Raw genomic sequence first — 26,818 nt, forward strand, 5'->3', positions numbered from 1 at the left:
AAGAAGCACGGCATAGTCCCATTTTGAATGGGGAAAAAAAAACCCACAAAAACTGTAAGTGCACCTACAACTGATTCCAAAAGGTTGCCTGCCAGACTTGTGAGTGATGGAGATAACAAAAAATAAAATCTAAATCAATAATAAGTTATATAATAATTTTACAATAAATAACATTTTATAATAAATAACTTTATAATAAACATAATAAAATCCCAGCGGACTTTATTTTCTTCTTGGTATTTTCTTCTTTTTCTTCGACAAGCCTATATTATTAGAAATAACATTTCCTGTTCTAAAAAAAGAAAACTGAAACTATCAGGCTTATTTGAAGACAAACCGTACCTCCCTATGAAAACATAAGTGAATCTCTTAAGATGTTGAACACAAGAACGCAGGCACGGGAGAGAGTACACTGTGTGATACTGTTGATTGAATATTGCAACTAAATGGCCAAACTAATTAATGGTGACAGTTGGGGCAGTGTTTACTTTCGAGGCGTAGTGACTGGGAGGGTAGTGAGCAGGGGTGGGGGTGTCTGGGGTGTGGATGATGCTCTTTTGGGTTTTGATCTCGGAGCTGGTTACATGTGCATGCTCACCGTATGTAATTCATCAAACTGCATCATAGATTTTTAGCATTGATTTTTTATTTTTTTTTCAAATATCACATCAGAAGGGTGCCTGGGTGGCTCATTCGGTTGAGCGTCTGACTGCGGCTCAGGTCATGATCTCGCAGTTTGTGAGTTCGAGCCCCGCGTCGGGCTCTGTGCTGACAGCTCAGAGCCTGGAGCCTGCTTCGGATTCTGTGTCTCCCCCTCTTGCTGCCCCTCCCCTGCTCCTCTCTGTCTCTGTCTCTCCATAATAAATGTTAAAAATTTTAAATATTGCATTAAAATATTATTTATCTGAATTACTGAGTACTTGGGTGCGAGGGGAGCCTCACCCTTGCCCCAGCCCTGCAGGGATGGGAAGAATTATCCATATGGGGTTTTCCAACCACCTACCCCACTGGGGCACACTTACCAACTAATCAAAATCTTTCCTATCAGGGGCTTGTCTGGAAAGCACACAGTACTCCAGGGATTTCAAACAGAATGAATATAATACAGAGAACTGATTATGGGGATGAAGGAAGAACTAAGAAGGCAAACAGAGGATGAGATAACCCAGAGACTCGCAGCAGAAGGAAGCGTGCACTGTGGCCTCTTGGCCTGAAGGGACACAGAACCAGAAGCAGGGCCATTTCATGGACGCTGGGACCATGGCAGGAGGCAGGCAGAAGCCGCGAAAGAGACACAGCTGCTGCTGGAAAACCCCTGGCTTCTCCTAGTCTCTTGTCCTTCAAGCCTCTGTCACTACTTCCCATGGGCGGGACTTGGCCAGAAGCAAGCTGGTGAGGGAGACGGGCCAGGACTTGAAGACGGGGAGCAGGAATACCCCTGGAAAATGGATCCAACTCCCAGTTCTCTGCTCCAAATCTCCCACCTTCCCACCAGCCTCCCTCCCTCCCTCCTAGGTCACTCTGCACGGGGCATCGGTCCTCTGCTGGGAAGGGGGTCCCTTCGGCCCATGTCTGATACTGAAGTGATTATTAGACAAAATTTGCCCATCTTGGTATCTGCACAGCATCAAGGATGCTCCGTCACTTTCCCAAAGACACTGGATAACATGCTGCAGTGGGCACACTTGAGATGACTCCTTGTGTAACCCGCTTCCCTTGAATGTGGGTGGAACATGTAACTCACTTCTAGTCCAGACAAAATGGGTAAGATGGTCGGATGTCACTCCCAAGATTACCTTGGTATAAGACTCTGTCTTAACAGACTGGCACAAGCAACACTCTCCTGCTGGCCTTGAAGGACAAGCAGCCATGCTTTGAAATGTCTATAGAGAAAGACTCCCAGCAGGGGACTGCAGGGGGGCCGCCAGGACCTGGGTGACCTTCTCCCAACAGCCAGTGAACAGCCAGGCCCTCAGTGATGCAACTACAAGAAAATGAATCTGCCAACACCGTCATGAACTTGGACGTGGGCTCTCCCCCGGTCATGTCTTCAGATGAGAACACAGCCCAGCTGCCACTAGACTGCAGACTTGTGAGACCCTGAGCAGGGGACCCAGCAAAGCTGCCTGGACTCCTGACCCACAGCAGTTGTCAAACAATACCTGTGTGTTGTTTTTAGCCACTGAATTTGTGGTCCTTTGTTACGCTGCAACAGAAAACGAATCCGCAAAGTGGGGAGAAAGGCTCTCTACCTCACTTTCTCCAAACCAGTGAGCACCATTTGAAAAGGCAGATGGGAAATAAGTCACTCTGTACCTTGTAACGGCTCCCGTCCCTTCCTGCCGCCTGTTCTGGCTGAACCAAAGCTGCAAGGACAGTGGTCTGGTGTGTGCTGTGTAGCAGGCAGAGACGCACAAGTGCTCCCAACTGGAGTTTGTTGTCACTGCTGATGCGCCCGTCGCAGTGTTCCAGCTCAAGCAGCAAGTTAGGGCTGACCTCCGGCTGCTCTGAGGTCAAGGATGGTGAATGGACTCACGTCTGGTACTTTCCATCCACAAATGATACAAATATGGTGCTCTGGTTTGAAGGTCTCCCCAGAACCCCTATGTTGAATCTTAACCCCCAAAAGTGATGGGTATTTGGAAAGTGAGTAGGTTGTGATGGCCTCATTCTAACCATTATAAAGTGACCCCACGGGGCTCCTGAGGGGCTCAGTCGGTTAAGCATCTGACTCTTGCTCAGGTCACAATCTCATGGTTTGTGAGTTCGAGCCCCACATAGGGCTCTGTGCTGACAGTGCAGAGCCTGCTTGGGATTCTCTATCCTCTCTCTCTCAAAATAAAGAAACAAATTGAAAAAAAAAAACCAATGTGGCTCCAGAGGCCCCCTCGCCCCTTCCACCATGTGAGGGTCCAGCGAGGAGGCAGCCGTCTGTGAACCAGGAAGCAAGTTATCACCAGCCCCCCACCCTGAATGTGCCAGCATCTTGATGTTGGACACCCCTCAGAACTGTGTGCAGTAAACGTCTGCTGTTTGTGAGCCCCCCCGGCCTGCGGTTCTCTGTCACAGCAGCCCGACAGGGGGCCCAAGTTCTGCTGAGATCGCTCGCTGTCCACTAGGAAAGTCACCTGAATGCTTGAGCAGTCCCTTTAACGCCATTTTATTTTCTTTTATGTAGACACTGGCGAAAGAAAGAAAAATCCCACAGGTTCTTCTGGAAACTGTCAAGACACTGGGAAGATGAATGAAAAACTTGCATAGATTGGAAGGCCCACGGTGTGGATTTTCAAGGCCTAGAAGATGAAACGGAAGAAAGCAAATGGGGCTTTTAGGATGAACACGATTGCTCTCTTGGGGGGGGGGGGGAAGGCCTTAACAGTGGTATAAGCAGTCATTCCCAACTCTGGCTGCACACTAGAACTGCCTAAGGAAGGTCTGTAAAGCAAACTTTAAAACATTTAAGTATGACTTAGATACAATAAAGTGCACACATCTTAGGGGTTTGGCTCGGTGAATTTTCACGAGTGAGTACACCTGGGTGACCGCCACGCCGATCACCACAGAGAACATTTCAGGCACCCCCCGAAACCTTCACGTTCCCTCCTGGCCAATATCCTGGCGCCCCCCCCCCCCTCCCTGCCCCCACCTCCACAAGGGGAAATTGCGGTTCTGATTTCTGACATCGCAGAGAATAACTTGGGAAGCTTTAAACAACACTGATGTCGGGCCCCACTGCGGAATACATCGCCTCAGGAGCTGGGTGGCGCGCAGGCCCGTGGACCTCACCAGCAGCCCAGCGTGCTGATTTCTGATGCGCAGACGGGACAGGGAAGGACCCCCTGGCTTAAAGCTGAGTCCCACTCCCTGCGGGGCACCCAGGGCGGCCCCTGGACCTCCTGAAATTCACGCTCAGAGTTCCTCCTAGGACTACAGACAGGCTCTCTGGCAGACTTTGGATTTTACCCGTCAGGAGCCAGGCCAGGTACAGAATCCGCCCGGATGCTTGTGCCGGCCACTGAGCCAGGTGGGCCAGGCCACGGATCTTGGGGCACGTCACAGGGGATGTCCAGGCAACAGCAGAGGCGATGGTGGCAGGCACACTCCACCAAACCTCCCCTCCTCCCAAAACAGGACCCTTTGACATTTACAAACTGGATCTGGCGTGATAGTGATAGCTTTCCACACCCTCAGCTTTTTATTCTAGGTTTCTCTTGAGCGTGATGTGGAGCTGTGACCGTCTATTAAGAAAGCGAGCAAGCTTCCCCTGTGGACCACTGGAGATGGAAAGCCAGTGATCGCCCAAAAAAAGGAGTGGTGGAGAGAAAGTGCAAAAAAAGACATAAAAGAGAAAAGAAGTCAAAGGCAAACACTCACGTGGCTTTTGCAGGACGGCTTGGAGAACCCAAACTTCTGGGTGATCTGGTTGGTCCTGAACTCCTGCCACTGGCCATCCACCAGGGTCTGGGCTCTGATCTCGTACTTCACCAGGCGTTCCGCCCGCAGGCTGACGGGGCCGTGCTCGCAGACCACGTCACTGTGCCTCACTCTCTGCAAGGAGGGTGACCCACCTTAGGTGGAACTGAAACTGGGGTGACCCAGAGTTAGCAAAACGTGGTCCGTCGACTCTCCCGTGTAAGGTGTGTGGAGAGCAAGGGGGTGCTCCCCGCAGCCCCGCCTCCTGAGAACGGCTGCCGCTGCTGAATCAGCTCGCATCTGACCCCCCCCCCCCAAAACCACCGGCAGACAGACTGGGGTCTGGCGAGCCCAGAAAAATGCCACTAAGTCAGGCTGTACCGAATTGGAAGGTCTTCACTATCGCCTTGCCAGGATTTAAAAACCAATGGAGCGTGCACACGGGTATTTCGAGGGGTGTTGTTACATAATTCATCTGCATCCAGTAAATTCCATCATGTAGGGAAATGCCTGAGTCACTGAAGACAAGAACTGACCCAAGGAAGAGATGTGACTCACTCAAGGGCATGGAAGGAGGTAGCGGCGAAGCTGGGGCTGAAGCTCAGGTTTCTGCAGGCGTGCATGTATCCATTTACCTGCTCACAATACAAACGTACCTCCCCGTGTTCCGGGGACTGTGATTAGTGGTGATAACAAAAAGACTAATGAGATACGGTTTCTCAAGGAGCTTGATGCCTTAGAGACTTACAAGGCAAATCCTAAGGGGAACATAGCGGTCCCTGATAATAGTGGTCACTGTCATTGTCGGCGTCATCATATAGTGCCTTATGCATCAGTCCCTGTTCCACATGCTTTGCACAAATGAACACAGTAATACTGCCCACAACCAAGTCAGGTAGGTCCTATTACCTTCCCCATCTCAAGGCTCAGGAAGCCAGACATGGGGAGGCTCACGGGCTTGTCAACATCATGGGGCTCACCAGGCAGCTTGACTTCGACTCTGCTCTAAAACACAGCACTCCTCCAAAAGCCTGTAGCAAGAGCACTGAGGCGAATCCCTCTGTCCTCCTGAATTCACCAGTGTCCTGTCCACCGCCCTGCTTCGCCTCTCTAAACAAGACTGTTCCCTCTTCCCTCCACTGAAGAATGATCATCTGTAAAGCATCGCCCATCACGCAGGAACAGAAGACGAACTGGGCCCCAAACGTAGAGTCGGAGTCTAGAACGGAACCCCAACTTTGCCAATAGGGGCCATATGGACCCTCAAACCTCCCAAGGTTGTAAAAATCAAATGGCCTCACAGGTATGAACATAATTAGCAGTAGGCTTACAACACGTTTCGTATTCATCATTAGCTAATGATTGATCAATTATTATTAATTTCGTATGAATTGACTCTGGATCTAAAAGACTGTTTCAGAGACACAACTTTCCTGTGCGCTGTCCTTCTTACCTGCATGTAAAAACTGTAAGAGGTAGTATCATGTCTGACTCCCTTTATCTCAAAGAAGAATCCGTATATGGCAATCACTTCCGAATGAGTTGTGTACTCCTAAGTTGGGAAGGATAAACAAACAACAAAGTGACAGGGAAAGAAACCTTCTGTATTCAAAGGCAAGAGGACACAGAAAAAGCAAATTCTAGCTGAAACAGAAGCGACTAATTTGACACACAAAAGTGACTAATTAAAACACAACAGCAATTTTAGCTCAGGAAGGGCCGAACAAACTGTAGTGACTTTACAAACCCCATGGGTTGTACTCAGTGATGATCTTAACTGCTCTACACATCCTCTAGTGGGGAGAAGGATGAGTTAGGCATGTTCTTAGATAATCTGTGGCCTGCGGACCTATGAAGCAAAGCATTTGCTCCAATTTGGATGGGCCTAAAAGATATTCCATATTCATGGTATTGCAAGGTGTCCTCCTGACCCCTGCGGTGTGTGGTCTGTCCACTTAGGCAGGTGTAGGCAAGTGAGGTGTAGACCCAGCCCATCCAGGCCTGACCCAGAGGGGAGTCTTTGATGATAGATTCAGAGCCCCGAGTCCCTGAAACACAACTTCTTTTGAGATCACTACTGGAGTGGCTTTCAACAACTGAGTACAGCAATTGCTTGGACAGCTGTGCCCATCCCAGGGAACCCAAGACAGAATGCAGCCACTAGCCCTGCATACACCCCTGGTGGCTGAGTGCCCACATACCTTGCAGCCAAGTTCCCTGACCCACTCTGCTTTGATTTGGGGGACCCATGAAAATACCCGCCCAGAATAGCTTCCCCTTTGTAACTGCCAACACAGGCTTGGAGTGGAATCTCTCCCGGAACTGTTGGCAAGTCTTGATGTTTGCGGGAAAGAGAACGGCCAATTCATCCCAGCTTGCCCAGGCCTTTCCTGGTTTCAGAACTGAAAGTCCTGCTTCCCAGGGAAACTCCTCCATCCCCGAAAAACGAGGACAGCTGGTCCCCCTCAAGGAGAAATTTTGGATGTGCACATCAGATAAATGAATGGCCTGTCCCAGGCCCCTGTCTTGCGAATTGTTTTTCCCAGGGTGTGGTGGGAACATGCAGAAGAGACATGACTATTTTCTTTTCTTCCCTGGCCTTCCTAACAGAGGTAAGAAGTGATTATACAAATGTCCTTAGCCAAGCCTGGGAGAAAACGGTCCTTCCCCTTGCTTGGGCCCAGGGGTCTGTACCTGGTTAAAGAGCATCCCGAATCTCACGGCCTGGGTGGTAAGATCTTTAACGTGGGCCATGTCACCCCCACTCTCCAGCTGAAAGACAGGTGCACACAGTTCACTGGCAATCTGACCCTGGGACACGAGCATCTCTCCCCATCTCTGCGTCAGTTCATTGATCCCACAGCCCCCACCATGCTTGATAGATAGCTCTGTCTCTGGATCCCACACTTGGCCATGGATCCAGTCTGCAGTATTTGTCGACGCCGACTATGTGCCAGGTACTGTGCTTAATGCTTTCAGAGAACGAGAGATGAGAACAAGAAAAATTCCTGAGAATTTTCCCCGGGTAAATAAAATGTGCACATAAATAGCCTGATTGTGATGCAGAGAATGATCACGCCCATAAAGTCACAAGCGTGATCCCACATGGCGGGCTCCATGACATGGCGGGATCCCACAAGGGGCAAAAGGAAGGAGGTGGGCCAGGTCAGAAGAACATGAAGAGGGTGTGTGGGGGGGGAGGGGAACTTCCTGAGGTGTCCAGCCCCAAGGACTGTCTCCCGCCTCCATTGTGCTCTGTTAGAGCAGAGTTCTGAGTTACATCCCAGAGAGGCTCGGTTCCATGGAGTCATTATCTGTTGTGCAGGGGCACCGGGCGCTGTGGTTTGCACATTACAATAGGTATTTGTTGGGCTGAATTGAATTTTAACTAGTGACTCATAAATCTTCGGAACTCAAACACTGCCCCACTTCATCTCTAAAAATGCACAATTGGAAACACAAGAACTGCAACAGTTGGCATAGGACAATTCACAAAGGGGGAAATGCCACTTGGAAAAATATCCGTATTTCCCAGTAATAAAGGGAATGCATATTGAGAAATGAGATTTCGTTGTTTGCCTCTCATTTGACAAACGGGATCTGAGATAAAAACGCCCAATTTGCTGAGCATGTACGAAGTGAAGCAAGCTCATTCATTACGGGGGGAAGAGCGTTTTGGTCCCAAACTGTTACCACATATCAAGAACAAAAATGAACATTCCTTTTTTGGGCCAGTATTTTCTGTTCTTGACAATCTCCTGCAAGAAAGTAATTCTAAGGATAGTAAAATAAACCATCACGTGCAAATACGTTCAGCCTACAGCCATGTCTAATAGTTAACAAATAGGAGCGTGGCAAATTTTCTGCACTAAAAGAGAGGCAAAGTAGTGTTGTTTATATAGCAGATGTTCTTGGTGGAAGAGTTTGCGGCCAGTAAAACACAACGAGATCTTAGTAGTGGTTGTAGGTTGTCTTTGGGTGATGGGTCTGAGGGGTATGTCTTTTCTTTCATTCAGTTTCTCTGCATTTAAAAAATGTCATGGGAATGCAAGCTGGTGAAGCCACTCTGGAAAACGGTATGGAGGTTCCTCAAAAAACTAAAAATAGAACTACCCTACGACCCAGCAATTGCACTACTAGGCATTGATCCACGGGATACAGGTGTGCTCTTTCGAAGGGACACATGCACCCCCATGTTTATAGCAGCACTATCAACAACAGCCAAAGTATGGAAAGAGCCCGAATGTCCAACGATGGATGAATGGATAAAGAGGATGTGATTTATACACACAATGGAGTATTACTCGGCAATCAAAAAGAATGAAATCTTGCCATTTGCAACTACGTGGATGGAACTGGAGGGTATTATGCTAAGCGAAATTAGTCAGAGAAAGACAAAAATCATATGACTTCACTCGTATGAGGACTTTAAGAGACAAGACAGATGAACATAAGGGAAGGGAAACAAAAAGAATATAAAAACAGGGAGGGGGACAAAGCATAAGAGACTCACAAATATGGAGAACAAACTGAGGGTTACTGGAGGGAGGGTGAGAGGGGGGAGGGGCTACATGGGTCAGGGGCACTAAGGAATCTACTCCTGAAGTCATTGTTGCACTGGATGCTAACTAATTTGGATGTAAATTAAAAAAAAATAAAATTAATTAAAAAAATTTCAGTAACAAGCACAGGTTACGTGTGTGTCCATGGGGGGGGCGGGGCTGGGCCAGGAGGGCGGGGCAGCCAGTGGTCCCAGACCCCCCCCTCACTCTCCAGGTCAACAGTGCACATGCCCGCACATGCCCGAAGCACCTGGCTCCGCCCAAGCCTCCTCCCTCCGCGCCCCCCCCCCCACCCCCGCCAGGCTTGAATCTCTCCACTCCCCTGAAGGAGGAGCCAGAAACATCCCGACCTCAAAGGCTCAGAGGTTTCAAATGCAAAACACGTCTCCAGAGAAAGCCAGGTCAGAAAAGCAATAAATTTCAATAATTGTTTCCTTGCTGAGCTGGCAACTCACTGCGTGGTAATGGTTGGCTGTAACCCGGATCAGCCAGGACTCCGGGAAGAAGTTAATGTGCCTTAACTCCTCCAGATTTTTGCCTTGGAAGAAACACAAAGAGAACATTTTTATAGATTTATTCATAACAGAGCCACAGAAGTCTGATTTGCAGAGAGAAAAAGGAGGAAGTCAAGGGTTGAGGATTAGAGGGCCTGGCCAGGGCCCCCCGGGGGTCACAAGGTGTGCAGAGCCCAGATGGACCGGCACAGAGCACTTTCCCCCAGAGTGTTCAAGGCCCCCTGGCCGAAATCCTGCCCAGGAAGGGAGGGCTGAGTTCGGATCATCAGTGTCTTTGGGAGCGTCTAGAAGCAACTTGGACAAAACTACCTGGGGTCCATCAACCATTCCTGGGTTTTAAAGCTATGCGTTTTATCTGGATAATTGGAAATGGCTTTGAAAACTTTCCCAAATGTGCTTTTATTCACAAAGGTCTGGGAGGGGGGGCACCCGGGCAGCCCCAAAACACACTCCCCAGGGGGCTTCCTCCTCTTTCCAAGTCACAGATGCCTTCCCCCAGGCCCAGCGCAGGAGGCTGAGAAAGCCAGGTCTGGCGCACAGGAGTCTCCTCCCCAACCACAGAGCAAGTGACCTGGAGGGGACGCCGCTCTAAGATGCAGGGCGCGTGGCTAGATGACAATAACACAGCCCTTGGAGGCTGCACATACTTTCACAATCCATAAGTCCCTTCATCCAATATCATATTTCACGGAAGCTCTGACTATCCCCCATTTTATAGACTGGGACACTGAGACCAGGCAGTTATGTGACTTTCCCAAAGTCACACAACTTGGAGGTGACCATGCCATATCCTAGCTGATTCCTTTGGAAAGGCCTGTGGGGTATTTCCTGGGAGTTGCTGAGGGTGGGGCGGGTCCCCAAGGGCCTTCCCAGATGCACTCACTCAGGCAGGGCTTACCTTTGATGATGCCGTGCAGGCGCAGGCAAAGGAAAAGTGGCACCAAGCTCTGTCCCGTGTCCTGATCCAGAAAGGAATTCTTCCTGGAGAAGCTGAGCAGAGGTGCAAAGAGGAACAAGAGACTGTCATTAAACCTCCTTTCTGGAATTGGCGAGGGCTAACAAGAGTCATGTCAAAGAGACTAGTGGTTTCACCCGTCAGGGGTAGATGTGCTTGGTTCTCTCTGGATGGGTGAGGCGTGCGGAAGCAGAGGGCAGCTGGGACAGCCTGGGTGAAGGCTGACCCCACAGGTGATAACGAGACACTGGTCCTAGTCCCTTGACATCCATTGCCACACTACGTACAGAGCAGGTGCACAGCACATACTGATGAAGTAAGTGACTGGCGGTAACATATGTTACTTTATGGAGGGTTTCAAGATACATTTTCTCACTTGAGCCTCACAAACTTCTTGCGGGCCAGACAGGGCAGGTGTCATGGGCTCCATTTTACAGATGAAAAAACAAAGGCCCAGTTAGGACTTGAACGCAGGACTTTGTACTCCTCCTCTACACAAGCTGCCCTTTCAATAGTGACCAACTTAGGTCCTTCAAAAGTGCCTTCTGGTAGGGTTAAAAAGAAGGAAAGCGGGTGACGAATTTCAGTAGCTGTTCTGCAGTTACCGTCGGTACTAAGCTCCAGTTAATTTCCATCCGTGCTGAAGGTCAGGGCTGGGTTGAGATCAGATTCCCTTTGCGAACACGCATACACGCGGACACACATTCACCATTCTTGTTTTGCAACAACTTGCTTCGTCACGTTTCATCAATGGGGACAACGGGAGTAATTTTTCTGAGTCCCTTTGGAAACACAAAGTCATTCCCTCAAGGCAGATCCGTATGAGACCAGCCAAGGGCGCCCGCAGATTATTTTTCCATGAATCAAGAGTGATGTTCAAATCACACCCTGTCTCAGCCAGACTGAACACACCATTGGCCCCGTGTCCCGCTGGAGGTGCCCGCCAGCCTGCTAAGGACCATTTGCTTTCAGAAGTCCTAGGAATTTCTGGGACCCTCCGTGTCCGCGGTCCCAGGAGCTAGTTTAGGGATGCTGAGGCGCGTGGGGTGGGAGAGGGGCACAAAGACAAATGAGTTGATTCAATTCAGTGATTATTTGTTAGATGCCACTGGGTGCCAGTCTCTGGTGGTAGACAGATCAGGCGTAAATAAAGGAATGCTGATGCTTTCAGGCACAGTACAGTTCTACTGATCCCGGAACCCGCCCTCCGTCAGCCTGCGCACATGTAGCTGGGCTAGTGTAGGCCGGGCCGGTACCCAGAGAACGTGATGTCTTCATCACGAGCGATGTCTTCATCACGAAGCGAGTGGACGGATAAGACTCGCTTGTTCCCTTTCCTGCCTCTCTCTCACCATTTAACGGAGGAACAAGCTAGGTGACATCGTACTGGGTGTAGGTGTCACGGAGGGAAGAAGGGGCCGAGCTGGCACAGTCCCCTCCAGCCGAGTGCTCTAGGGAATGAGCCTGCGTCCCCGGCAAGGGCACCTACGTTCTGGTACTGCCCTAAGAAGGGAGCACTTGCTGGAGCTGCTGGTTAGAGACACTTTCAGCCCAGAAAGCTGAACGGTTGAGGACAGCACGTCCCCTGCGACTCAGAAGCCCCCAGGCACCAACCCTGCAGCTTTGTGGGACGGCTGCTGGGAGGGTACAGGAAGCCAAGCCGCAGAGTCTCCCTGGAAGAGGCACTCGGACCCGACAGCCCATCAGCCAGGAACTCTCCCGACAGACCTCCCTTCCCAGAGGATTCGGGAAAGAGCTTTGTGGAGACAGGTGATCGGACTTTAAGATCCCTCTGGGTCACAGGAAAGTGGCACCGATGGTGGCTGACTTACGAGGTCATGAGTCTGCTCATCTGTTGTCTAATCATGCTTCCATGAGCTGGGACTAGCTTCCGGTCCTGGACCAGCTGGCCATCAGTCACGTGACTGAGCCTCCCCGAGCTCCAATCTCCTTCTCTGTCAAGTGGGGACAACGGCCACGTGTGTCTCCATGGGTATCAAGGAAGAGTAAAGGTGATGGTGCTGGGCACAGCTTCCGATGCCCCACAGGCACTCCGTACCTCATGATTACCACCACTGTCCTCTCGTCCCTGGGAAAGTGACCTGGACTCAAGCTGTCCAACGGCATGGAGTTGTTTTTGGTGGCATTCATTGTCACTGCCAGCCTCTGAATTGCCCAAGCCTTGGGCCATCCCAGAGGAAGAAGATGGTGGCTTCAGCTGTTGATTTTCTAAAATCTGAAAGCATCGGAGGGATGTGGTCCAGCACCTTGAACCGATGCACACAGCCCTGCCCTTGGAGACGGGTGAGGCCGACTGTTGCAGAGCCAGGACTCTACCTAGGCCTCCTGAGAACAGCTCAGTGCGTTTTCCATCGAACCCGGCTCCTCTCCACCGTCTGAAGGCAGAGGCATCCTCTACTCTCTGGCCCGATGATGGGCTCATTACCCCAACCCAATGTGACAGGAAGCTAACACAAAGCTGGGGGGCCTCTTTGCCCGGCTCTGTTGGTGGGATCAAATGCTGGCCTGGCTTCCCCTGGCACTCGATGCCATCCGGGCAAAGATCCCTTTGGGTTTAGCACTGACTTTTCTGGAACGAACGTCAGGCCATAGTGTCTGCCTCCTACAGGTCTTCAAGAAACCCTTGGGGCATGACCCCTTTGGGGAGGACAGTTCATAGGTCCCTGAGACTGAAAGACATGCCCAGGTTGGCTCTGGGTCCTGCTTTCAAGGGCCCTGGGGACAACCCCCCCCCAGACTTCCTGAAAGGCAATGCCCAGGACAAGTGTCCCTCTGACTGGCACCAGTCGTAATTTTAGAGCTGCTTTTAGCCACAACCTTCTCACTTCCCCCATCCTGTCATCCGTCGGAGTCATTTATCCTTCCTGTGTGTCTGACTCAGGGCCCCATGACCCCAGCACCTCAAATTTTAGCCTTAAAATATCCACTTTGGAATTCTGACACATGATATTCCATGGATGAGCCTTGGAGACTTTATGGTCAGGGACATAAGCCCAACACGGAAGAACAAATTCTATGTGATTGCACTTACATGAGGTTCCTAGAGGAGTTGAATTTATGGAAGCAGAAGGAGTACTGTGCTTGCCAGGGGCAGGGGGACAGGGGAATGGAGATCCGTTAATCGTTCAACGGATAAAGTTTCAGTTTGGAAAGATAAAAACGTTCTGGAGATGGAAGGCAGGGATGGTTGCACCACAGTGTGAATGTACTTAATTGCCACTCAATGACACACATAAAAGTAGTTAAAATGGCAAGTTTTATCTTTTTTTTTAATTAAAAAATTTTTAATGTTTATTTATTTTTTTTTGAGAGAGAGAGAGTGCCAGTGGGGGAGGGGCAGAGAGAGAGGGAGACACAGAATCCGAAACAGGCTCCAGCCTCTGAGTTGTCAGCACGGAGCCCGACGTGGGGCTCGAACTCACGAACTGCGAGATCATGACCTGAGCCAAAGTCGGCGGCTTAACCGACGGACGGAGCCACCCGGCGCCCCTAACAAGGCCAATTTTATCTTAATACTTTACTATCATAAAAAAGAACTAGGATTAAAACATTACTTCATTTCTGTGAAAAAATATTTGAAATAGTAGTTTTAAATGTTAAGGTGAAGCGTGAAAAAAAAAACTGCACTCTTTGAGGCAATACCTCGTGATGAGAAGGGCACATGGCTTTTTTCCAGCCGTCCCTCAGTATAGACCTGGGTGCCTTCAGAAAGCCAGCAACCACGAGCCCATCCTCTAGCCTCTTAACCCCACGGTGCGGTAAGTGAAACACTTCTGATGGCCGCTCCCACTGTCACCTATCAGATGTCACTGCCTTTCAGCGCCTCCCGCCAAGGGCCTTTTCTTCGAGTCCGAACGAACTTGCGCCTGATACATGGGTCTTGCTAATGTCCCTGCAGAAAGGTCAGGTTCTCGTCCAAAGACTTCCAGCCGGCTTGTGGCAGGAGCGGGACCCAGACTCAGGGCCACCATCTGCTAACATGCATCTTATTCACTGAACGTATTGTCTGTCTCTGCTTCCGAGGTCGTAAACGCCGCGAAGCTGGGGCTTGGCATCTGTTCTGTTTGCTCTTGTCCTCTCGGCGCCTCTCACAGGGCCTGGCGCTCAGCCGGCTTGCAATTTGTTGAGTGAATGAATTGGATGAGGAATCGATCCCGCCAACTCAGCAGCCTCCGTCCTGCCATCCCCTCCCTCCATGCGCCCATGTGTCTGTTCAAGGAACGCCAGCTGTCCCGCCCCAGCTCATGCACGCACACGTGCACACATGCACACACACACACACACGCACACACGTGTGCACACAGACCAGGCTGCTCCAGGTTGGGTTTCCTGTGCTATGGGCCCCCCTGCTGTTGCCACGCTTATTTGCCGGGTCAAGTCCTACTAGACATTCATTGAGACCCACTTCGATGTCATCTTGACAAGAAAGTCCGTCCTAACCTTTGCCCGACGGCAGAACTGGGTCTAGAAATCCTGTGTAACGATAACCTTAGCTGCCCTCTGGAGGGACCTCTTGCATTGGACGCTCTACACTTCTTGGGCTCCTTCCACGTCTCTACTCTCATTGAAGATGACACACTGGGTCCGCCCCATTTGGGTGGCAAGCCAAGAAGCCATGTGACCGAAGTGAAAAGTTAGTAAGGAATGGGGGTAATATTTAGGGACCTTGAAAAGAAAGGAGATTCAGCTTCCAGAAAGCCAGACTCTAGCGGAGCAGAGGCAATGTGGTCAGAGCAAAAGAAGAAATTTAAAAAAGGCAAGAAACACCAAAGTCCAGCGACGGGAAACCCCGTTGTCCCCACATATACCTACCCCCCTCTATAGGGCTTGGCTAATCTGAGACCAAACAATTTAATGGCGCTCATGTCCGTGACTCATGGCATATTTCAAAATGAATGTTCCGGTTAAGAGATGAGAGTTCTCACACCAGGGGTGCCCAGTTTCATGATGACTCTGTTGCCACATTTCAAATGCCACTAATTAATCACAGTAGATGCATGGCTTCTGGCCGCCCCAGCACATAGGATCACAGAGCGTCTCCCTGGAGACATCAGCAGGCTCAGGGGTCAGGGGCGCAGGCCGTGGCATGGTGGCTCTCCTCCAAGGCTCCCCCCTCAGGGTCTGGGGGGAACATGGTGCTGGGTTTGTCAGGTCAGTGCCCACCCACCCAGTCAGCACATGCTCTGGTTCCCTCTGCACAGAGGAGCTCAGAGGAGGAATCTGTCCTGTGTGCAAGTGAGATCTGGGAAGGCTTCCGGGAGGAGTCCTCGGCTAGTGCTGTCAAGGTTGGATCAGATTTGGATAGGCCCCAGGAAGGAGGGGAGACTCAGCAGCAGCGGCCAGGGAAATCCAGGCGTTGGGATCATGCGGAAAATGGCTTCGCTGACTGTTTTCAGTGACCTCCTTCAGGAAAGGTTGTAAGCCCATTGCTGGGACCCATCCTTGTGTCTAAGAAGGACCCACTTAGTGATTAACAAATCAGTTAAGGGCCAGAATTACAATCTGGAGAATCTTAAAAGAAAGGGATGTGGGGGTGCCTGGGTAGCTCAGTCGGTTAAGTGTCCATTTCTTGGTTTCAGCTCAGGTCATGATCTCACAGTTTCATGGGTTCGAGCCCCACATTGAGCTCTGTGCTGGCAGCGTGGAGCCTGTTTGAGATTCTCTCTCTCTCCCTCTCTTCTGCCCCTTCCCCACTCGTGTTGTCTCTCTCTCTCTCAAAATAAATAAACGGACTTAAAAAAATAGAATAAAAGGACGTGTCCAAAGATCTAGAAGACCCTCCACCAATTCATTGCAGAAGGATCCTGAGCAAGTCCCTTGCCTTCCCTGGCTGTTCCTCCCTGGACGGACTTTATAGATACGTTATTGAGTGAAAGGGAAGGCAGACATTAAGAAGCGTATATTGTAAGATTCTGTTTACGCAAAGTTCAAAAGCAGCCAAGACATCTGGAAAGTAAAGGAAGCCTGGATGTTGTTTTCCTTTTTCTGGGAAAGGTGGGGACTGAGATAAGACACTTTAGGTGACTGGTCGAGTCTGTCCCTCAGTCTGGGCCCTGCTGACACAGATGTGTGAGCTTTGCGGAAATCCACTTAAGGTCTGTGCACTTTTCTGTATGTATTTTATGCTTTGGTTAAAAATGTACCTTTGGGGCGCCTGGGTGGTTCAGTCGGTTAAGTGTCTGACTCTTGATTTCCTCTCAGGTCATGATCTCACAGGTCGCGGGATTGAGCGCCCCCTCAGGCTATGTGCTAATGGCTGGGAACCTGCTGTCTCCCTCTCTCTGCTCCCCACCTTCTCGCTCAAAATAAATACATAAACTTAAAAAAAAAATGCAGTTTTAAAAAAGTGAAAAACTTGCCTGCCTCTGGCCCTACTCCAACTGATGAGTTTTTACAGTTTTCCTGGACTTCTCAGACTGCTAACTGGAAAGAAAGGATGACTTCTCCTCTGTGGATGGAATCTGTGTAAGCTTTGCTTACATTTTTTGTTTTTCCTACAAGGAAATGTTAAATTTAATTCTGGCCGGTCTATTTGTTTTTCTAAATTAACCACTGCCAGAAAACAGACTGTGGGGGCCAAGGGGCGTGTGCGTGTGTGTGTGTGTGTGTGTGTGTGTGTGTATGAATGCTCCCCTCCTATGCCGTTATACTCAGCCATGAAAATAAGTTGCAAAGTGTACGTGTCTGGCTAGGTAGAGAAACTTCCCCTTCAGCTTTCTGTCAGGGTCTCTGGCATAGAGTGCATGTTCTATAACTACCGGTAGAATGAATAAAAACTTGAAAAAAAAATCAAAGAATGAAAGAACCTGGGAGAATAAACAAGGCTTGGACATATGTCTTTATTTGCAGGCATTGCTGGTATTGGGGTCGACTGTTCAAACACCTTCACTCCTAGTGTGCCTTCCAGACCTTGCTAAGACAGGTAAGAAAAGGGGCATCTGATCTATTTAAAAAAATTTTTTTAAGTTTATTTATTTATCTTGAGAGAGACAGAGAGCTCGAGCAAGGGAGGGGCAGAGACAGAGGGAGAATCCCGAGCCGGCTCCTTGCTGTGAGGGCAGAGCCTGACGCAGGGCTCGAGCTTTCGGAACCGTGAGTTCATGACCTGAGCTGAAATCAAGAGCTGGATGCTTAGCCGACTGAGCCACCCAGGCGCCCCTACTTTTACTCAATTACCGTTCCAAACCCTCCAATCCGGGCGCCAGGCCGGCCAAGGCCACAGGCACGGCTGCAGCGTGGCCTTGTTTCCAGTGCCTCACAGGGCCCCACTAGCTTGTGTTCGGGCCACTTGTCCCACTGCTGCACGTTACAAAAGTACGGTCCCATTTGGGAAGTCCCCATATTGTGGTGGCCTCAAGATGTCCACTCTGACCACTGGGAGATCCCTCATAGATCACTCTGTCATTTACACTCTTTCATCAATACACGTAACTTTAAAAACCGGGCCAAAGACTCAGCTTCCTTGATCCTCATTCCGAAGCCTATGAACTGTCTCCCAGGGGGTCTACTCCTCTGCCTCATCTTTTAGCGTCCCTGGCATGTCCCGTGGCCACAGAGACCTGACCAGCTGTTCCCCTTGGTGCCTCATTGAGCCGTGAAGGTCAGCTCCCCTGGTGACCCGACTCTGGCCCACGCTGGCTGTGACTCCCGGCAGCCTCCCTCCTCCACTAAGAGCAGAAGTGCCTTCTCGCAGCTCCAGCCTTCAGGCCGCCAGCTCCTCTGGGCCAGCGGCCCCAAGACCCTGCCCTGCTGCGGGGCAGCCCCGGGGATCCGCAGGAAGGGATAGTAAACACCGAGCAAGGCACCCAGTACCCACTGCCATGTCCGGGGTAGACATCACTAACCAACCGAGACGTTATTTCTCCCCGAGCCTACAGAAAGCCTTGGAACCCTTCCTTGTCTAGAACACCAAGCAGGCACCCGCCATCAGTCATCTGGCTACAGACCCTGTTACAGACAAGGTGTTCTCTGAATTTTGCATCAGCATATTACAACCCACTTCCGTGAGGGGAACCAAGCCACACAAAAGCGATTGCTGGGGGCACCTGGGTGGCTCAGTCAGTTGAGCGTCTGACTTCAGCTCAGCTCATGATCTCGCGGTCTGTGAGTTCGAGCCCCAGGTCGGGCTCTGTGCCGACAGCTCGGAGCCTGGAGCCTGCTTCGGATTCTGTGTGCCCCTCTCTCTCTGCCCCTCCCATGCTCATGCTCTGTCTCTCAATAATAAATACATGTTAAAAAAAAAAAAGCGATTGCTGGAAACTCATCCTTCAGAAGCTCTTCCATGCACAGCACGGTGCCAGACAAGCTAGGGGTGTGATAAAGGCCCACAGACCCTTCCTTGAAGCTGCTCATGATGTCCCCGGGGGACATCAGTGGTCGTCAGGCTCTCAGGGGTCAGAGAGGCTCTCAGGGGAGGCCCCACCGTGGACAGACTGGCAGCGGGGGCAGAACGGGTGGGAGTTACATTAGCAGGAGAAGCAAGTGCTGATCCCCAGGCTGAGTCTGGAGACTCAGGGGACACACATTTGGGAGGCGGAGGCCATGGATGAGGGAACACCTTAAAGGTGCCACTGTTCTAGGGCAGAAGAGCGAGCTGGGATGAGAGGAGAGTCGCCCACAATCCTAAAAATGGGCACGTGGTCCTCAGAGTCGGGGGTGCGCCTGGACAGCTGCAGGGGAAGAGCCCCCAGGCCCAGACCATCTGTCTGTTCTCCCTGGGGCACCAAGCTTGCTGGCGGGGAAGCGGGAGGGAAGGCAGGCGCACAGGCTGCTGGGAGTCCCCCGCTGTGCTGCAGTCAGAGAACACGGGGCCCCCCAGTAGAAGGTACTGGGACCAAAGGGAAACTCACAAATGGTTTCCAACAAGGAACAATGTAGCATCGGGGGCTTGGGAAATGCCAGGCGTGGGAGGTGTGAGGTCAAGAGGCAACCAGCGTAGGTTCAAGAGGAATGGAAAAGCTAATGATGGTGAGGAGGAGCCCTGGGACTCCAGCTCAGGAAAATCAGGCGCACCCTCCTCTCAGCAGGGGGCCACCCCCTGAGAGCCTCATTCCCTCTGTTTCTACCGCATTAAAAGCAGTTTCCACATTCCAGCTCATTTCCTACCTCCCGATTCTAAGACATTCCCAGTATGAAAGTTAACCTGGAACCAGAGAGCAAGTTTTCCTGGTTGTGCATGACTCACTGGAAAAAGTGTCTCTTGGGCTATTAAAAGAGTGGGGGGTGGTTAGTAAAACATTTGCACTCAAAGCAAATTATATAGAAACTAAGCAAAGTGCATATCATCCTGGCACTGAATACCGCTTTCCCCAAAAAACGAGACAGGAAAAATGGGCTCTTTAGTTAACATGGTGCACAGATGTTCCAGAAAAGGATTCACTGCTTCAGAACAATGCAAACGGAACTTGGCTTGATCAGGCCAAGCCACTGACGAATAGGTGGAAGATGTGTTTATCTGCTAAACTCACACGTACAAAAGGAATGGAGCCCCTTTGCTCCCTTGAACACGCCTTATCGTGCCTGGAAACCCCATTCCTGCTGAGGTGGGGAGCCGATGCCTAAACCCGACAATGAAAGTGATGCCGTCTGTCACTTCCTCCAGGCAGACCCCCTGCGGCCCGCCTGGGACTGTCTGTAGCTACAGGGCCACCACACTCCACAGCCAGCTCGTGTGATGTGAGCATACATACAAAGTTTTAATCGAAGCTTTATAAAGAGGCATGAAAGGGAGCCCATAAACTACCAGTTTCGCCCTGCCGCCCACCCTGCTCCCCTGTGCCCAGGCTGCCACTGCTAATGGGGGCACTCTTGATAGGACAGATAGAAAACACTCACAGCAGAGGGCAGCACGGGGAGGGGAAGGCGCACTCCAAGTCCCCTGCTAACAGCAACACTGAACCTAGAGGTAGCCTCAGGATCTTTCTGAACACAGCGCCCAGGGAGCTATTACTGAACCAGCTGAGTGGACACAAGAGAGGATATCCAATCGGCCATTCTAGGAATGGGCAGCAAAGTGTCTTGGGATTTCCGCAGGCCGAGTTCAAGTCAGACCCCGTCCCTTACCACTTGTGTGATCTCTGACAGGATAGTTCATTTCCACCTCGGTTTAGTCATCTGTAAAATGGGAATGACAAAGCAAGCCCCGGAGTCTTTTACAGATGAAATGAGATTACAAATAGAAGGTGCTGTTGTCGGGGCGCCTGGGTGGCTCAGTCGGTTAAGCACCTGACTTTCCCTCAGGTCACGATCTCGCGGTTCATGGGTTCAAGCCCCACATCGGGCTCTGCGCTGACAGCTCGGAGCCTGCTTTGAATTGATTCTGTGTCTCCCTTTCTCTCTGCCCCTCCCCTGCTCATGCTCTCTCTCTCTCTCGCTCACAAAAATAAACATTTTAAAAAAGAAGCACGTATCAGAATTAGTGAGCATAATTAAATGGTGAACATTAAACTGTAGTTATTTTTTACTGAAATTTTGAGATACGCAATTATTAGAACGCGCAATTATTAGAACTTATAAGTTTAGAGAGGATAAGAAACTTAAGTTAATTCTATGAAACTTTTGTACATTCAAATGCTTTTTCATTTGTTCAGAAAATTCAGAATTTTGTATGCTGTTGTGAAATATAAGTGAGGACAACCTGGTCTAATTTAGGTACCTTTTTTAAAGTTTATTTATTTACTTACTTAGAGAGAGAGAGAGAGAGAGAGAGAGAGAGCGAGTGGGGGAGGGGCAGAGAGGAAGAGAGAGAATCCCAAGCAGGCTCTACACTGTCAGCGCAGAGCCCGATGCAGGGCTCAAACCCAAAAATCATGAGATCATGACCTGAGTGGAAATCCAGAGTCAGACCCTTAACCAACTGATCCACCAGGCGCCCCCAGGTACATTTAAAATACGATGTTTTTGGGGCGCCTGGGTGGCTCAGTCGGTTAAGCGTCCGACTTCGGCTCAGGTCACGATCTCTCGGTATGTGAGTTCGAGCCCCGCGTTGGGCTCTGGGCTGATGGCTCAGAGCCTGGAGCCTGCTTCCGATTCTGTGTCTCCCTCTCTCTCTGCCCCTCCCCCGTTCATGCTCTGTCTCTCTCTGTCTCAAAAATAAATAAACGTTAAAAAAAAAATAAAAATAAAAAAATAAAATAAAATGCGATGTTTTTAAGGTCAGTGTGGTTTGGTAATACATTTTTCTAAATAAAAGGAGTACTTCGTATAGCATGTCTTTTGCTGGACAGAACGTGTTCAGAAGCACATGAGTATCTCTTATGATCGCACCTACATGTTATTCACGTTTTCAAGTATGTGAGCCGTTTCCAGCGGCTCAAGGACACCCCAAAATCTTAGGTCCCATAAAGAAAATTGCATTCTGTGCACTCTAGATGATGATGCTATCAAAAATCACGTCACTGACGCTTTTCCTCCATGATATTACGAGTACAGAAACCCGGCATATGTGCGTTTCATCAATCAACACGAAGTCCTGTTACCTGGTAAAAAATGCCAGCACCGTTTCCTGCACAGGAACTGTCTGCACTTGGGGGTTCAGTTGCAAGAAGACCCACAAAAGTAGCGTTTTCAGAAGATGAAACTCATCAAAAGTGAACAACCTGGCCGAAATAAGAGAAGACATTTCAGGAATAGCAAAATCTCACACGATTTGTAAGAAAGCAGAAAGTTAAAAGTGAGTTGAGGTCTGAGGCAATACCACCCCCGAGTCTGTCGGTCACTTCAGCCAGAGAGAGATGAAGTGACCTTCTCAGGGTCACTGGGACAGTGAATGGCAGCGCTGGGATGTGACCCTCGGCAGCCTGACGCCCACCAGCTGTGCCACCAAAGCCACGGGCAGCATTTAATGAGCCCTTACCACAGACAGGTGTGTGTGAGACGTGTTTGGATGTTTCTTTCATTTAATTCCACACAGCAATCCTGCAAAGTTGCGATACATTCCTTATATGGATATGTGAATTCAGACTGGCCCTATGTTTACTTAAAATTTTAATATTTTGTTCAGCGTGGGTTTTGAGGGGGGGAGGGGTGAAGGGAAAGGGAGAGAGAGAGCATCGCAAGAAGGCTGCATGCCCAGCATGGAGCCCGACTCAAGGCTCCATCCCGGAACCATGAGATCATAACCTGAGCTGAAATAAACAGTCAGATGCTTAGCCGACCGAGCCACCCAGGCGCCCCATTCATTCATTGTGTTTTTTTGCATTACTGTCGATTTTAAAGTATCGCACTACAATATACTTTATCTGAAGACTGAGGGTTGTTTTGTGTCCCCTGAAATTTTGCACCCGAGGTTAGTGCCTCACTCATCACCTTCTAGTCCCAGCCCCGACTGAGGGCTAAATAGCTTATCCAAGGTCACAGGACCCTGGGGTCAGACCTGGCGTGGCTCCGTTCAGCCCCATGCTGGCTGTGGAACTTCCTGCAGGCTGCTGGGTGGCCCCCCAGCCACTACGCCCTCATCTGCAGATAGTGGTGACAGCCAACGCTCAAAGTCTACGTGAGTGACAATGCTGAGTTTTCCTGTCGCTGCGGTAACAAACTGCTATGAACCAAGTGGCTTAAAACAACACACATGCATTATCTTACGGTTGTGGAGGTCAGAAGAATAAAAATCGATCTCACTGAGCTAAGATCCAGGGGTGGGCCGCCTTCTTTCTGGAGGCTCTATGGAAAATCATTTCCTTGCTTTTTCCGGCTTCTAGAGGCCACCCACATCCCATGGCCTGTGGCTCCTTCCTCCACCCTCAAGCCAACAGCATAGTGCCTTCCAATCAATCTCCTTCTGGTTCTGATCCTCCTGCCTCCCTCTTCCATGTGGAAGGAGCCTTGTGATTATCCTGGGCCCACCTGGGTAACCCAGGACGCCCTCCCCAGCTCAAGGTCATCCATCCGCAATGTTTTTCCTCTTTGCCATGCAACTTAACAGATTCACAGGCTCTGGGGGTTGGGATGTCGACATCATCGAGCTGACCACACACGTACAGCTTGCTCAGTGCAGTGCCTGGCACCTAGGAGCGTGCTAATGAGTGGCCGCTGGGACTCGTAAGTGCCAGGGCCAGGTCCTGGCTGCAGAACCCACGCTTGGCCTGCAGCGGCATGAGACTTCTTATCAAGAAACAAGGGGTGAGAAGGAGCGAGTGTCGCTCCCCACGGTGTCAACTCTGTAAAGGAAGGGTGTTTCCCAAAGAGGTTCTCTAAACAGCCTCCAACAACTTGATTATCTGAGAAGTCATTTCGGTGTTTCTTAACCCCCTCGATATTTCCGGTCTTGACCACAGGAATGGCACGCTGGCTTCGAAACCTGTCACGGCCTCTGCACCCACAACTTTGAGTGGTCTTGGTGGGTGGGACCCAAGCTAAGTAGGGACTCTAAAGAACAATGGAAATGTCACCCACCCACCTTTGACACTATTTCTGATCACAGAATGTCTCTTTGCTCTGTTTTCAGGTTACCTACAGATGCATGGGCTTTGACTCTGGCCAGACAGGACCAAATTTGTCACTGTCTGGGCAATGACAGTGAGGCAGGAGGGCGGATGTCACAGCCACTTGATATGATGTGCCTACATAGAACTCCACAGGGACACCAACCACCTCTGGGCTGGGGAGCTACGTGACTCCCGGTGTAGAATCCAAGCCCAAGGTTCCCAAGCCCAGAAGGTTCTTTGGGACCTCTCCAAAGAGGAACAGGCAGCAACACAGGAGGAGTAATTGGGGCTCCGTGAATCAGGATTCTGGTTTTACTTTCATTGTGAATGGTAATTGTTCAAATAAAGCCCTGTCTTTAGACCAAGTACCAGTACTCGAAAGTATTGGCTCCTGCTCAGGACACTCAGACATATTTTCATTTACATAAGAGCCCTGATGGCCTCAATCAAAACAGGACTTACAGAGTTCTTAAACTTCCCTCGGGGAACATCTGAGCTGTTCTCCCTGTGTTTACTGGGGCTCACTAATAGCCATTGGGAGGCAACTGGCATTTATTCTTTCAGAGAAGAATGCTTCTAACAAGGCACTGTTGGTCTTTTTTTTTTTTGAGAAAATTGTATGTAAATAATAAAGGCCCCCCCTTTGAGTATAGAGAACGCCGTCTCAACGCAAACAAGAAACCACGAACAAGGGTACCCACGGCAGCATCGATTGCCATGACAAAAAATGAAGCAAAATAAATCAAACGGCCATTAAGAAGGGAATGAAAAATTGCTCTCTATTCATTCTATGGAACCCTGTACAACATCAAATTTAAAATGCTAATCAGATATGTAAGTATCAATACGGAGAGAACACATCGCATCATGTTAGTGAGTAAAGTAAGTGGCAGAACATTAAAGTCACTATGAGAACACTTATTTGAAGTTTAAGCCTTTGCAAAATGTTATTTATGGACACACATATATGTAGTGAGACTATAATCACACGGATGAGTTCGCGCGAGCCCATGACAATGGTCTGAATGTCTTTAGGGAGGGAGGGAGGGAGGCAGAGAGAAGGGAAGGAGAATAAGGCTGGGGAGGGTGCACAGTCGAGTCCTGCTTTATTGGTAATGTTTTCTTTCTTATGACAAAATGTCAGTGTTCATTTTGGGAAGTGGGCCCAACTGTGATCTTCCTACATTTAAAAGTTTTTTCTACAAGGAAAAATAGATCCATCAATATCCTTATTGATCTTGATTATCAATAAGGAGAAATGGGTTAGGCTGGTAATGACCTGGGGTTTTGGGGCCGCCCGGACCTGCGTTCAAATCCCATTTCTCATGCTACATGGAGGGAGCCTGGGTCAATCTTTGCATTTCCTGTAATCTCCATTCCACAGGTAAGAAAGCAGGTAACAGTACCCACCTCACTGGGTGGCTATAGGAATTAGGCTGATAACCCACTCAGAGTGCTCTGTATGCAACAAGTGCTCAATAGTTAGTAGGTATTGTTGCGATTAGCCAGAGAACCACCAGCTTCAGGAACTATTACTTTTTTTTTTGAGAGAGAGAGAGAGAGAGACAGTGATGAAGGGGCAGAGAGAGAGAGGGAGACACAGAATCTGAAGCAGGCTCCAGGCTCTGAGCTGTCTGCACAGAGTTTGACACGGGGCTCGAACTCACAAACTGCGAGATCATGACCTGAGCCGAAGTCAGACAACCTAAGACTCAGCCCCCCAGGCGCCCCAGGAACTATCACGTTTGAGAGACATGCCCCGTGGCGTTCCAGATGTTAGTGGGAAAGCTGTTGGACAGGCCTGATGTGGAGGACGGGGGGGGGGGGGGGGGGGGCTTCTCTTGGGAATTCTTGAGCCCTCAAGACGTGTGGTGTCCTCGACAGGAAGCCAGGGAGAAGCGGGCACACCCCCGTTGCAGGGGCGGCAAGGCAGCCTTCCTGCTGATAGGAACCAGACAGCTTGCCAAGTTTTCCATGTTCCTGAGTCTACAAGGAGCTTGGCTTCCAGAAAACTCGGAATGAAGCTTTCATAATATTAGAGTTAGTGCAACAGGGTAACCTAGTGGTGACCTCTAAAGACAAAATGAACTGAAAACCCAAGGCCCAGGCAAAGAAATTAAAACCAGAGGCCCTGGAGGCTAGTAAACCGGTGTGTATTTTATGCGAGGTCATTTATAAAATGGAGAGCAAAACCCAAAGGGAGCTGAGGTCAAAGGGACTTCAGAAAGGGAAGGTGAACAGCCCAGAAGTTGAAGCACCTGCTGAGAAGGATGTTGTTCCGATGATGCTTAGAAACCCAAACACCAGGGGGTGGGCCACAGTGTACCTTCCTGGGCCCTGGGGATGCGCCATCCCCGACCTCAAGAGTTGGCGTGGCCACACGGCTGCTCTGGCGTCATGTGACTTGCCAGGACGACCCAGATCTGGTGGAGTTCTGGTTGCCGGGAAGCCTGGTCTCTGTGACGAATGAAGAGACGTTGCGGCATGGAGGGTGTGAGCCTGGACCTTGGAGCCTGAGTCCCAGGTTGGAGCCCAGCCCTGCCTTTTACTGTCCCTCTTATCTTAGGGGCAATAACTACCTATCGCATAGGGTTGTGGTGGTTGAAAGGCACAGTGCACAGGGCTACACACATAGCCCAGTGTGCTCGGTAACAGCGAACTCGTCCAAAGGTTTGTTCTTCATTAGCTGCGGTCCAAAGTGCCAGATCCACCAGCCAACAAGTGCGCCCAGATGAGGAACCCGAGCCTGGGTGAATGTCTAACAATCCCGCCGGGCACGGGGTGCGGCCAGGCCCTGTCTTCCAGCACCCTCTTTTCCCCACCTCCCTCCAGCTTTAAAGCAGGCGGTCACCGGACATCAACAGGGCGGGTGAGGAGAATGTGCCCCGGGGAACACGAACACGAGTCTGGGAGCCGTTAGCCCGGTCT

At 50.2% G+C, this 26,818-nt stretch overlaps 1 protein-coding gene across 3 annotated transcripts in view; it reads right to left on the minus strand.

The window, feature by feature from the left end:
- Positions 1–3,144: 3,144 nt before the first annotated feature.
- BTBD16 (BTB domain containing 16) overlaps positions 3,145–26,818 on the minus strand; it is a 44,809-nt gene continuing 21,135 nt past the window's right edge. For 2 of the 3 annotated variants that reach the window (XM_078434909.2, XM_078434908.2), the window contains exons 10-16: positions 21,944–22,063; positions 10,389–10,480; positions 9,431–9,513; positions 7,108–7,185; positions 5,867–5,965; positions 4,375–4,548; positions 3,145–3,293 (exon numbers count right to left, since the gene is read on the minus strand). In XM_078434909.2, the coding sequence (XP_078291035.2) occupies positions 3,225–3,293; positions 4,375–4,548; positions 5,867–5,965; positions 7,108–7,185; positions 9,431–9,513; positions 10,389–10,480; positions 21,944–22,063 (715 nt within the window). In that variant the 3' untranslated portion in view covers positions 3,145–3,224. The remainder of the gene's footprint in view (positions 3,294–4,374; positions 4,549–5,866; positions 5,966–7,107; positions 7,186–9,430; positions 9,514–10,388; positions 10,481–21,943; positions 22,064–26,818) is intronic. The other variant, XM_078434910.2, reaches the window with a different exon arrangement.

Source organism: Panthera onca, chromosome D2, assembly GCF_046562875.1.
Source record: "Panthera onca isolate mPanOnc1 chromosome D2, mPanOnc1 haplotype 2, whole genome shotgun sequence".
NCBI classification, from domain to species: Eukaryota; Metazoa; Chordata; class Mammalia; order Carnivora; family Felidae; genus Panthera; species Panthera onca.